The sequence below is a fragment of the Petromyzon marinus genome, unplaced genomic scaffold, assembly GCF_048934315.1.
Source record: "Petromyzon marinus isolate PM22_M1 ecotype Great Lakes invasive population unplaced genomic scaffold, UKy_Petmar_22M1.pri1.0 PM_Scaffold_37, whole genome shotgun sequence".
In the NCBI taxonomy this organism is placed as follows: domain Eukaryota; kingdom Metazoa; phylum Chordata; class Hyperoartia; order Petromyzontiformes; family Petromyzontidae; genus Petromyzon; species Petromyzon marinus.
Genome location: NW_027423357.1, coordinates 471,158 through 486,130, shown reverse-complemented (window position 1 = coordinate 486,130; position 14,973 = coordinate 471,158). Strand labels below are relative to the sequence as shown.

The following is a 14,973-nucleotide window of genomic DNA, read 5'->3' as shown; positions in this document are numbered from 1 at the left end:
ATACACAGTGACACACACACGTGTACACACACACACAGTGACACACACACGTGTACACACACACACAGTGACACACACACAGTGACACACACACAGTTACACACACACAGTGACACACACAGAGACACACAGTGACACACACACAGTGACACACACACAGTTACACACACACAGTGACACACACAGAGACACACAGTGACACACACAGTGACACACACACAGTGACACACACAGAGACACACACACAGTGACACACACACAGTGACACACACACAGTGAAACACACGTGTACACACACGTATACACACTCACACACAGTGACACACACAGTGACACACACAGTGACACACACACACACAGTGACACACACAGACAGTAACACACACACAGTGACACACACAGAGACACACAGTGACACACACACAGTTACACACACACAGTGACACACACAGAGACACACAGTGACACACACACAGTGACACACACAGTGACACACACACAGTGACACACACGTGTACACACACGTGTACACACTCACACACAGTGACACACACAGTGACACACACAGTGACACACACACACAGTGACACACACACAGTAACACACACACAGTGACACACACAGAGACACACAGTGACACACACTCACACAGTGACACACACACACAGTAACACACACAGTGACACACACACAGTGACACACACACAGTGACACACACGTGTACACACACACACAGTGACACACACACAGTGACACACACGTGTACACACTCACACAGTGACACACACACAGTGACACACACACAGTGACACACACACATGTCCACACACACGTGTACACACACACACAGTGACACACACGTGTACACACTCACACACAGTGACACACACAGTGACACACACGTGTACACACTCACACAATGACACACACACAGTGACACACACGTGTACACACACAGTGACACACACAGTGACACACACGTGTACACACTCACAGAGTGACACACACACAGTGACACACACACGTGTACACACTCACAGTGACACACACACGTGTACACACACTCACAGTGACACACACACGTGTACACACACGTGTACACACACACACGTGTACACACACAGTGACACACACACGTGTACACACACTCACAGTGACACACACACGTGTACACACTCACACAGTGACACACACACGTGTACACACACACACGTGTACACACACACAGTGACACACACACACGTGTACACACACACAGTCTGTGACTCTATGAGCCACGTCAGAGCTGCTCTATTGCCCCCTGCTGTCCACGAGAAGAAATTCGTGGGCGCTTGAGTCGACTCAGCCTCAAATGATTGCCTGGTGCAGCGGTGGTGGTGGTGGTGCAGTGAACATCGCCACTGGGGAGACAAAGGCGGCCGGGCGTTGTGGTGCTGGCCACCCACCCCCTCTGTGTGTAGCCACAGTGCCGGTAGCCTTCATAGGTGCTCGCTAACAGCACTTGCCCCTACAGCACGCTAGAGGCTACCTGGGGGAGCTTTGTCTGTGTGTGTATCATAGGTGGTGCTACTCCCTACTAGCAGCACTTGCCCCTACAGCCTGCTAGAGGCTACCTGGGGGAGCTTTCTCTGTGTCACGGCACTTGCCCCTACAGCCCTGCTAGAGGCTACCTGGGGAGCTTTGTCTGTGTAACAGCACTTGCCCCTACAGCCCTGCTAGAGGCTACCTGGGGGAGCTTTGTCTGTGTAACAGCACTTGCCCCTACAGCCCTGCTAGAGGCTACCTGGGGGAGCTTTGTCTATCTAACAACACTTGCCCCTACAGACTGCTAGAGGCTACCTGGGGGAGTTTTGTCTGTGTAACAACACTTGACCCTACAGCCCTGCTAGAGGCTACCTGGGGGAGCTTTGTCTGTGTAACAACACTTGCCCCTACAGCCCTGCTAGAGGCTACCTGGGGGAGCTGTGTCTGTGTAACAGCACTTGCCCCTACAGCCCTGCTAGAGGCTACCTGGGGGAGCTTTGTCTGTGTAACAACACTTGCCCCTACAGACTGCTAGAGGCTACCTGGGGCACCTTTGTTTCAAATCTTCCGGAAGATTTATTCACGAATCATTTAATGAAATCTTCCGGAAGACGTTTTAAAGTTTTTATGTCAATGCGAAGATTCAGAAGACGTCTTCTGGAAGATTAATTCAAAAGTTACCTCTACCGGAAGATATTTTCCCGTTTTAATGTATTGATTCAAAAATATATTCCGGATGATAGCTTCCGGAAGACGTGTTCTTGTTTTTATTCCGCGGAAGTCTTCCAGAAGACGTCTTCCGGATGACGTCTTACTATCGTTAACCTCAGCGACCAAATGGCCGCCGTCCTATTGGCCGGCTCACCCCATCAACAGTCCCCACCCTCCCAGTTTCTGACCAATCAGCTCGCGTCTTGCTGCTGTAGCTCAGGGGGCAGGGCAGGGCAGGCGAGAGGCGGGGCTGGGTGGTTTTTGGCGCCAAAATTCGCGATCGATCTCTGCGGAGCGCGAACATCGCGATCGGATTGATGCGTTTTTACCACCGATTTAACGATAAAACTTAAAGCGTTTTGTGTTTTAATAGCTAACAATTAGCTGCTGGCTTGCGACGATGTTTCTGTCGGATTTTAAGAAGGAGTTCTATGACGTGATCTGTCGTGAGGTAAAACAATTTCCATACATCCACACAGCGTTACCATCACATTACCATAACTTTACCTCACGCCGTGACTTATTAGTATTGTTGTGTGTGGTAAAATCTCCATACATCCACACAGCGTTACCATCACATTACCATAACTTTACCTCACATACGCCGTGACTTATTAGTATTGTGTGTGTGGTAAAATCTCCATACATCCACACAGCGTTACCATCACATTACCATAACTTTACCTCACGCCGTGACTTAATAGTATTGTTGTGGTGTGTGGTAAAATCTCCATACATCCACACAGCGTTACCATCAGATTACCATAACTTTACCTCGTGCCGTGACTTAATAGTATTGTGTGTGTGGTAGAATTTCCATACATCCACACAGCGTTACCATCACATTACCATAACTTTACCTCACGCCGTGACTTAATAGTATTGTTGTGGTGTGTGGTAAAATCTCCATACATCCACACAGCGTTACCATCACATTACCATAACTTTACCTCACGCCGTGACGTATTAGTATTGTTGTGTGTGGTAAAATCTCCATACATCCACACAGCGTTACCATTACATTACCATAACTTTACCTCACGCCGTGACGTATTAGTATTGTTGTGTGTGGTAAAATCTCCATACATCCACACAGCGCTACCATCACATTACCATAACTGTACCTCACGCCGTGACTTAATAGTATTGTTGTGGTGTGTGGTAAAATCTCCATACATCCACACAGCGTTACCATCACATTACCATAACTGTACCTCACGCCGTGACTTATTAGTATTGTTGTGTGTGGTAAAATCTCCATACATCCACACAGCGTTACCATCACATTACCATAACTTTACCTCACATACGCCGTGACTTATTAGTATTGTGTGTGTGGTAAAATCTCCATACATCCACACAGCGTTACCATCACATTACCATAACTTTACCTCACATACGCCGTGACTTATTAGTATTGTGTGTGTGGTAAAATCTCCATACATCCACACAGCGTTACCATCACATTACCATAGCTTTACCTCACGCCGTGACTTAATAGTATTGTTGTGGTGTGTGGTAAAATCTCCATACAACCACACAGCGTTACCATCACATTACCATAACTTTACCTCACGCCGTGACTTATTATTGTTGTTATTATGGTAGTGTAGTGGCATAATAGTGTATAGAAGTGTATATAGTATAGGGTTGTGTATAGGAGTGTAGTCCAGACTAGTGTATTGAAGTGTATAGTGTAGTGTATAATAGTGTATTGTAGTGTATAGTGTAGTGTATTGTAGTGTACAGTGTAGTATATAATAGTGTATAGTAGTGTATAGTGTAGTGTATAGTAGTGCATAGTGTAGTTTATAGTGTAGTGTATAATAGTGTATTGTAGTGTACAGTGTAGTGTATAGTAGTGCATAGTGTAGTTTATAGTGTAGTGTATAATAGTGTATTGTAGTGTACAGTGTAGTGTATAGTAGTGCATAGTGTAGTTTATAGTGTAGTGTATAATAGTGTATTGTAGTGTACAGTGTAGTATATAATAGTGTATAGTAGTGCATAGTGTAGTTTATAGTGTAGTGTATAATAGTGTATTGTAGTGTACAGTGTAGTGTATTGTAGTGCATAGTGTAGTATATAGTAGTGTATAGTAGTGCATAGTGTAGTATATAGTAGTGTATAGTGTAGTGTATAATAGTGTATAGTATAGTGTATAGTAGTGTACAGTGTAGTATATAATAGTGTATAGTAGTGCATAGTGTAGTTTATAGTATAGTGTATAATAGTGTATTGTAGTGTACAGTGTAGTATATAATAGTGTATAGTAGTGCATAGTGTAGTTTATAGTGGTGTGTATAATAGTGTATTGTAGTGTACAGTGTAGTATATAATAGTGTATAGTAGTGCATAGTGTAGTTTATAGTGTAGTGTATAATAGTGTATTGTAGTGTACAGTGTAGTGTATAGTAGTGCATAGTGTAGTATAAAGGAGTGTATAGTGTAGTATATAGTAGTGTATAGTGTAGTATATAGTAGTGTATAGTGTAGTGTATAATAGTGTATAGTATAGTGTATAGTAGTGTATTGTAGTGTACAGTGTAGTATATAATAGTGTATAGTAGTGCATAGTGTAGTTTATAGTGTAGTGTATAATAGTGTATTGTAGTGTACAGTGTAGTGTATAGTAGTGCATAGTGTATAGTGTAGTATAAAGGAGTGTAAAGTGTAGTATGTAATAGTGTATAGTAGTGCATAGTGTCGTGTATAGTAGTGCATGGTGTAGTGTAAAGGAGTGTCAACCCCTAGGGTTCAGCTTTATATATTTCTAGAGGGTATTTGATGTTTAAGGTTCATACAGCGAAGAGGAGAGCAACAATAGCCACATTTTGTGTTTCTCCCTTGCGATGGGACTTTGTAGGATGAACGTTGAGATTTATAAGTGGAACGGGCTGTAAAGTGTAGTGTATAGTGTCTAGTGTAGTGTATAATGTAGTGTGTAGTGTATAGTGTAGTGTAGTGTGTAGTGTATAATGTAGTGTATAGCGTAGTGTATAATATAGTGTATAGTGTATAATGTAGTGTATAGCGTAGTGTATAATATAGTGTAGTGTATAGTGTATAATATAGTGCAGTGTGTAGTGTATAATGTAGTGTATAGTGTAGTGCATAATGTAGTGTATAATGTAGCGTGTAGTGTATGATGTAGTGTATAGTATAGTGTATAATATAGTGTAGTGTATAATGTAGTGTATAGTATAGTGCAGTGTATAATGTAGTGTATAGTGTATAATATAGTGCAGTGTATAATGTAGTGTATAGTGTAGTGTGAGTGTATAATGTATAATATAGTGCAGTGTATAATGTAGTGTGTAGTGTGAGTGTATAGTGTATAATGTAGTGTATAATATAGTGTAGTGTATAGTGTATAATATAGTGTAGTGTATAGTGTATAATATAGTGTAGTGTGTAGTGTATAATGTATAATATAGTGTGTAGTGTATAATGTAGTGTGTAGTGTAATGTATAAGGTTGTATAGTGTAGTGTATAGTGTATGATAGTGCAGTGTATAATATAGTGTAGTGTGTTAGTGTATAATGTAGTGTATAGTATAGTGTATAATATAGTGTATAGTGTAGTGTATAATATATAATATAGTGCAGTGTATCATATAGTGTAGTGTATTGTATAATATAGTGTGTAGTGTATAATGTATAATATAGTGCAGTGTATAATATAGTGTGTAGTGTATAATGTAGTGTGTAGTGTATAATGTAGTGTGTAGTGTATAATGTAGTGTGTAGTGTATAATGTAGTGTATAGTATAGTGTGTAGTGTATAATGTAGCGTGTAGTGCAGTGTATAATATAGTGTGTAGTGTATAATGTAGCGTATAGTATAGTGTATAATATAGTGTGTAGTGTATAATGTAGTGTGTAGTGTATAGTGTAGTGTATAGGATGAACGTTGCTATTTATAATGGTTATACGGGGTGAGCAACACGTGTCTTGATTGGTCTATAATGAAGTAGGCAGCACCGATAAGGGGTTTGACGGGCGTGGGAGTGGCGAGGTAAAATGTGGGTACACCATGGGACAGCTCTAAAACGTCTCAAACCCTTTATGTCGACTCAGCCTTAAGATATAAATATACACACACAGTAACTACGCGGTGCATCGCCACTAAGGGAGAGACAAAGGCGGCCGGGCGTGGTGATGCTGGCCACCCACCCCCTCTGTGTGCCACATTGCTGGTAGCTGCTGCTGCTGCTAACAGCACTTGTTCCTACAGCCCTGCGAGAGGCTACACGGGGGATCTTAGTCATTGTTTGCACTTGGCCCTAGAGCCTGTGCGGGCTATACGGGGGACATTTGTCTGTACCTTTGCTTGATGTGTCACTCGCTGCACTTGCCCCTACATCCTTCGTGGGCTGTATGGTGGACATGCGTCTGTGCATTTGTATGTGTGCCACTGATTGCACTTTCCCCGATAGCCCGTGTGGGCTATACGGGAGACCTTTGTCTGTACCTTTGTCTGAGTGTCACTGACTGCACTTGCCCCTGCAGCCTGTTGAAAGCTACACGGGGGACCTTTGTCTTTGTTCCGAAACAGAGGGTGCTCATCGTGCTGGCTGTGGATGTGGACTCTCTCTGTGCCTGCAAGATCATCCAGGTAGCCACACTCACACCATCACACCACTGAGGCTAGGAGATGTTGACTACCTCGCCTGGCATGCAGGAGGTCGTGGGTTAGATCCTGACCCTGACACCACAGTGGCTAGGAGATGTTGACTACCTCGCCTGGCATGCAGGAGGTCGTGGGTTAGATCCTGACCCTGACACCACAGTGGCTAGGAGATGTTGACTACCTCGCCTGGTCTACAGGAGGTCGTGGGTTAGATCCTGACCCTGACACCACAGTGGCTAGGAGATGTTGACTACCTCGCCTGGTCTACAGGAGGTCGTGGGTTAGATCCTGACCCTGACACCACAGTGGCTAGGAGATGTTGACTACCTCGCCTGGTCTACAGGAGGTCGTGGGTTAGATCCTGACCCTGACACCACAGTGGCTAGGAGATGTTGACTACCTCGCCTGGCATGCAGGAGGTCGTGGGTTAGATCCTGACACCACAGTGGCTAGGAGATGTTGACTACCTCGCCTGGTCTACAGGAGGTCGTGGGTTAGATCCTGACTCTGACACCACAGTGGCTAGGAGATGTTGACTACCTCGCCTGGTCTACAGGAGGTCGTGGGTTAGATCCTGACCCTGACACCACAGTGGCTAGGAGATGTTTACTACCTCGCCTGATCTACAGGAGGTCGTGGGTTAGATCCTGACCCTGACACCCACAGTGGCTAGGAGATGTTGACTACCTCGCCTGGTATACAGGAGGTCGTGGGTTAGATCCTGACTCTGACACCACAGTGGCTAGGAGATGTTGACTACCTCGCCTGGTATACAGGAGGTCGTGGGTTAGATCCTGACCTTGACACCACAGTGGCTAGGAGATGTTGACTACCTCATTTGGTCTACAGGAGGTCGTGGGTTAGATCCTGACACCACAGTGGCTAGGAGATGTTGACTACCTCGCCTGGTGTACAGGAGGCGTGTGTTCGATCCCGACCCTGACAATGCCTGCTGCTGCTGTCTATGCGGAGTCTGTGTCTCTCTCTGTCTCTCTCTATCTCTCTCTGTCTCTCTGTCTCTGTCTGTCTCTCTCTGTCTGTCTCTCTCTCTGTCTGTCTGTCTCTCTCCCCATGGTGGTCACTGTGTGAATGTCTCCAGGTCCTCCGGTTTTCCCCTCCACATTTAGAATCAACGTCACCACCACCACCACCACGCGTTCAGAGGATTTGGCTGCTGCTCTATGGTTCTATCTTGGTCTCTGTGGGTCTCTGTGGGTCTCTGTGGGTCTCTGTGGGTCTCTATGGTTCTATCTTGGTCTCTGTGGGTCTCTGTGGATCTCTGTGGGTCTCTGTGGGTCTCTGTGGGTCTCTGTGGGTCTCTATGGGTCTCTGTGGGTCTCTGTGGGTCTCTGTGGGTCTCTGTGGATCTCTGTGGGTCTCTGTGTGTCTCTATGGGTCTCTATGGGTCTCTATGTATTCTCTATGGGTCTCTGTGTATTCTCTGTGGGTCTCTGTGTATTCTCTATGGGTCTCTGTGTATTCTCTGTGGGTCTCTGTGTATTCTCTGTGGGTCTCTGTGGGTCTCTGTGGGTCTCTGTGGATCTCTGTGGGTCTCTCTGCGTTCAGAGGATTTGGCTGCTGCTGTGAATGTCCACGTGGTGATGATGATTATGACATCAGCCACGTGGTGATGATGATGATGATGACATCAGCCACGTGGTGATGATGATGACATCAGCCACGTGGTGATGATGATGATGGTGACATCAGGCACGTAGTGATGATGATGACGACATCAGGCACGTGGTGATGATGATGACGACATCAGCCACGTGGTGATGATGATGACATCAGCCACGTGGTGGAGCTGCTATCATTGTGATGGCCACGTCGCCGATAGGAGATCTACACAGCAGTAGCTCAAAGGGGCCTCACCTGGTCAATAAAAATAGTTTTGTTTGCATGGTTTGTTTCGTTCAGATGTTGCTAATGCTACTACTACTGCTGGTGACGATACTGCTGCTGATGATGATGATTATGATGTTACTGATACTGCTGCTGATGATGATTATGATACTGCTACTGCTGATGATGATCATGATGTTACTGATACTGCTACTGATGATGATTATGATGTTGCTGATACTACTACTGCTGATGCTGAGCTTGCTGCTGATGATGAGCTTACTGCTGCTGATACTACTACTGCTGCTGCTGATGATGTTACTGCTGCTGATACTACTACTGCTGCTGCTGATGATGTTACTGCTGCTGATACTACTACTGCTGATACTACTACTGCTGCTGATACTACTACTACTGCTGCTGATGATGATGTTACTGCTGCTGATACTACTACTGCTGCTGATGCTACTACTGCTGCTGCTGATGATGATCTTACTGCTGCTGGTGCTACTCCTGTTCCTACTGCTGCTGCTGATGTTGCTGATGCAACTACTACTGCTGATGATGACGATCTTATTGCTGATGATGATGACGATGATCTTGTTGCTGCTGCTGCTGATGATGATCTGACTGCTGCTGCTACTGCTGATGATGATCTTGTTGCTGCTGCTACTGCTGCAGGCCCTGTTCCAGTGTGACCAGGTGCAGTACACTCTGTTGACTGTGTCAGGGCTACGCGAGTTGGAGGAGACGTTCGCTGAACACAGAGACCAGGTACTGCTGATGCACACGCTCACCAGACACGCTCACCAGACACGCTCACCAGACACGCTCACCAGACACGCTCACCAGACACGCTCACCAGACACGCTCACCAGACACGCTTACCAGACACACCAGACACGCTCACCAGACACGCTCACCAGACACGCTCACCAGACACGCTCACCAGACACGCTTACCAGACACACCAGACACGCTCACCAGACACGCTCACCAGACACGCTCACCAGACACGCTCACCAGACACGCTCACCAGACCCCTCACCAGACACGCTCACCAGACACGCTCACCAGACCCCCTCACCAGACACGCTCACCAGACACACCAGACACGCTCACCAGACACGCTCACCAGACACGCTCACCAGACACGCTCACCAGACACGCTCACCAGACACGCTCACCAGACACGCTCACCAGACACGCTCACCAGACACGCTTACCAGACACACCAGACACGCTCACCAGACAGGCTCACCAGACACGCTCACCAGACACGCTCACCAGACACGCTTACCAGACACACCAGACACGCTCACCAGACACGCTCACCAGACCCCCTCACCAGACACGCTCACCAGACATGCTCACCAGACACACTCACCAGACACGCTCACCAGACACGCTCACCAGACCCCCTCACCAGACACGCTCACCAGACATGCTCACCAGACACGCTCACCAGACACGCTTACCAGACACGCTCACCAGACGCGCTCACCAGACACGCTCACCAGACCCCTCACCAGACCCCTCACCAGACACGCTCACCAGACACGCTCACCAGACACGCTCACCAGACACACCAGACACGCTCACCAGACACGCTCACCAGACACGCTCACCAGACACGCTCACCAGACCCCTCACCAGACCCCTCACCAGACACGCTCACCAGACACGCTCACCAGACACGCTCACCAGACACGCTCACCAGACACGCTCACCAGACACGCTCACCAGACCCCTCACCAGACACGCTCACCAGACACGCTCACCAGACACGCTCACCAGACACGCTCACCAGACACGCTCACCAGACACGCTCACCAGACACGCTCACCAGACACGCTCACCAGACCCCTCACCAGACCCCTCACCAGACACGCTCACCAGACACGCTCACCAGACACGCTCACCAGACACGCTCACCAGACACGCTCACCAGACCCCCTCACCAGACCCCTCACCAGACACGCTCACCAGACACGCTCACCAGACACGCTCACCAGACACGCTCACCAGACCCCTCACCAGACCCCTCACTAGACCCCTCACCAGACACGCTCACCAGACACGCTCACCAGACACGCTCACCAGACCCCTCACCAGACCCCTCACTAGACCCCTCACCAGACACGCTCACCAGACACGCTCACCAGACACGCTCACCAGACACGCTCACCTACTCTACTCTCCGACTTGCCCACCTACTCACACAATCACCCGGTCAGTCTCACTGACTCACTCAGCCACCCACTCATCCACACACTCAATCAATCGTTCACCCACTCACTCATCTACTCACTGACGCACTCAGCCACCCACTCAGCCACTCTCTCACTGACTCACTCAGCCACCCACACATCCACCCACTCAATCACCCATTCACTCACCCACCCAATCAATCGTTCACCCACTCACTCATCCACTCACTCACCAATTCACGCAACTACACTCCCACCCACTCGCTCATCTACTCACTGACCCACTCAGCCACCCACTCAGCCACTCTCTCACTCACTCACTCACACACCCAATCTCTCATCCACCCACTCACTCACCCATTCACGCGAACACTCTCCCACCCACTCAGCCACACACTCAGCCGCCCACTCATCTACACACTCACCCACTGACCCACTCATCCACTCATCCACTCACCCACTCGCCCACTCAGTCGCCCACTCACTCACCCACTCACTCGCCCACTCACTCACCCACTCACTCACTCATTCACCCACTCACTCACCCACTCACTCACTCACTCATCCACTCACTCACTCATCCACTCACTCACCCAATAACTCACCCACCCACTCAATCACCCACTCACTCACGCACTCACCCACTCACCCACCCACTGACCCACCCACTCACCCATTCACTCACTCACCCACTCACTCACTCACTCACCCACTGACCCACCCACTCACCCACCCACTCACCCACTCACTCACCCAATGACCCACCCACTCACTCACTCACCCACCCACTCACTCACCCACCCACCCTGCCACTCACCCACTCACTCACCCAATAACTAACCCACCCACTCACTCACCCACTCACTCACTCACTCACCCACTTACCCACTCAATCACCCACTCACTCACCCACTCACCCACCCACTGACCCACCCACTCACCCATTCACTCACTCACCCACTCACTCACCCACTGACCCACCCACTCACCCACTCACCCACCCACTCACTCACCCAATGACCCACCCACTCACTCACCCACCCACTCACTCACCCACCCACCCTGCCACTCACCCACTCACTCACCCAATAACTCACCCACCCACTCACCCATTCACTCACTCACCCACTCACCCACTGATTCACTCACCCACTCACCCACCCACTCACTCACTCACCCACTTACCCACTCAATCACCCACTCACTCACCCACTCACCCACTCACTCACCCACTGACCCACCCACTCACCCATTCACTCACTCACCCACTCACTCACTCACCCACTGACCCACCCACTCACCCACTAACCCACTCACCCACCCACTCACCCAATGACCCACCCACTCACCCATTCACTCACTCACCCACTCACTCACTCACCCACTGACCCACCCACCCACCCTGCCACTCACCCACTCACTCACCCAATAACTCACCCACCCACTCACCCACTCACTCACTCACTCACCCACTTACCCACTCAATCACCCACTCACTCACCCACTCACCCACTCACTCACCCACTGACCCACCCACTCACCCATTCACTCACTCACCCATTCACTCACTCACCCACTGACCCACCCACTCACCCACTCACCCACCCACTCACTCACCCAATGACCCACCCACCCACCCTGCCACTCACCCACCCACTCACTCACTCACCCAATGACCCACCCACCCACCCTGCCACTCACCCACTCACTCGCCCAATAACTCACCCATTCACTCACCCACTCACTCACTCACTCACCCACTCACCCACCCACTCACTCATCCAATGACCCACCCACTCACTCACTCACCCAATGACCCACTCACTCACCCAATGACCCACCCACCCTGCCACTCACCCACTCACCCACCCACTCACCCAATGACCCACCCACTCACTCACTCACCCACTGACCCACCCACCCACCCACCCTGCCACTCACCCCCTGTGTGTGTGTCCCCAGTTCTCCCACTTCCTGCTGGTGAACTGCGGGGCCACAGTGGATCTGCTGGAGACGCTGCAGCCCACCGAAGGCTCCACCATCTTCGTGCTCGACTCCCACCGTCCAGTCGACCTGGTCAACGCCTACAACCACACGCAGGTCATCACCACAACCACCACCACAACCACCACCACCACCACCACACGCAGGTCATCACCACAACCACCACCACCACCACTACCACCACCACACGCAGGTCATCACCACAACCACCACCACAACCACCACCACAACCACACGCAGGTCATCACCACCACCACAACCACCACCACCACACGCAGCAACCACCACCACTACCACAACCACCACCACCACCACACGCAGGTCATCACCACAACCACCACCACTACCACCACCACACGCAGCAACCACTACCACCACCACACGCAGGTCATCACCACAACCACCACCACAACCACCACCACCACCACACGCAGGTCATCACCACAACCACCACCACAACCACTACCACAACCACCACCACCACACGCAGGTCATCACCACAACCACCACCACCACCACACGCAGGTCATCACCACAACCACCACCACTACCACAACCACCACCACCACACGCAGGTCATCACCACAACCACCACCACAACCACCACCACCACACGCAGGTCATCACCACAACCACCACCACTACCACAACCACCACCATCACCACACGCAGGTCATCACCACAACCACCACCATCACCACCACCACCACCACCACACGCAGGTCATCACCACAACCACCACCACAACCACTACCACAACCACCACACGCAGGTCATCACCACAACCACCACCACCACACGCAGGTCATCACCACAACCACCACCACTACCACAACCACCACCATCACCACACGCAGGTCATCACCACAACCACCACCATCACCACCACCACCACCACCACCACACGCAGGTCATCACCACAACCACCACCACAACCACCACCACACGCAGGTCATCACCACAACCACCACCACCACCACACGCAGGTCATCACCACAACCACCACCACAACCACTACCACAACCACCACCACCACACGCAGGTCATCACCACAACCACCACCACAACCACCACCACCACCACCACACGCAGGTCATCACCACAACCACCACCACTACCACAACCACCACCATCACCACACGCAGGTCATCACCACAACCACCACCATCACCACCACCACCACCACACGCAGGTCATCACCACAACCACCACCACAACCACCACCATCACCACACGCAGGTCATCACCACAACCACCACCATCACCACCACCACCACCACCACACGCAGGTTATCACCACAACCACCACCACAACCACTACCACAACCACCACACGCAGGTCATCACCACAACCACCACCACCACAACCACCACCACCACACCCAGGTCATAACCACCACCACCACCACACGCAGGTCATCACCACAACCACCACCACCACACACAGGTCATCACCACCACCACAACCACCACACGCAGGTCATCACCACCACCACAACCACCACCACAACCACCACCACCACACCCAGGTCATAACCACCACCACCACTACCACCACCGCTACCACCACAACCGTCATGGCCATCACCGCCGCAGTACAGGGTGCTTCACGGGAAATCTGCTGCCCTTGGGCTCTGGTGACCACCTGGAGGGGGTTCCAGGCAACGCGTTGACAGCGTCACAGTGCGGTTATCCGTTCTTTCTCCATTAATAAGTAATATATATATAAAAAAAAATACTTAAAAAAAAACAGGCTTTCATCAGACGTGGCGTGCTAGTAATGGCAGAACTCCACGACTCCGGGAAGTTGCCCCGAAGTTTGCCACGGCGTAAGGGGGCCCCGTGGCCAATTACAGCCAACGTGAGCTGAGCGTGGACGATTAGAGCCAAGCTGTAACATGACGTATACAAAATAATGTTTGTAAAATATATTTGTATTTTTTGATGCCACGTTGGCAAGTGGGGTTAAAATCGAGTTACAAGACAACAACAGCAGCAGCAGCAGCAGACAGAGCGAGTTAAATAAAAGCGTGTGCAATAAACGAT

At 49.9% G+C, this 14,973-nt stretch overlaps 2 protein-coding genes across 2 annotated transcripts in view; one reads left to right on the top strand and one right to left on the bottom strand.

Annotated features, from left to right (window-relative positions):
* The window catches only part of LOC116958111 (uncharacterized), a 348,130-nt gene that overhangs the window by 119,510 nt on the left and 213,647 nt on the right, over positions 1-14,973 (bottom strand). The gene's annotated exons all lie outside the window — the stretch shown is intronic.
* CDC45 (cell division cycle 45) overlaps positions 2,451-14,973 on the top strand; it is a 112,380-nt gene continuing 99,857 nt past the window's right edge. Inside the window, exons 1-4 of the mRNA XM_032980600.2 lie at positions 2,451-2,686; positions 6,794-6,853; positions 9,395-9,487; positions 12,886-13,023. Coding sequence (XP_032836491.1) covers positions 2,636-2,686; positions 6,794-6,853; positions 9,395-9,487; positions 12,886-13,023 — 342 coding nt within the window. The 5' untranslated portion in view covers positions 2,451-2,635. The remainder of the gene's footprint in view (positions 2,687-6,793; positions 6,854-9,394; positions 9,488-12,885; positions 13,024-14,973) is intronic.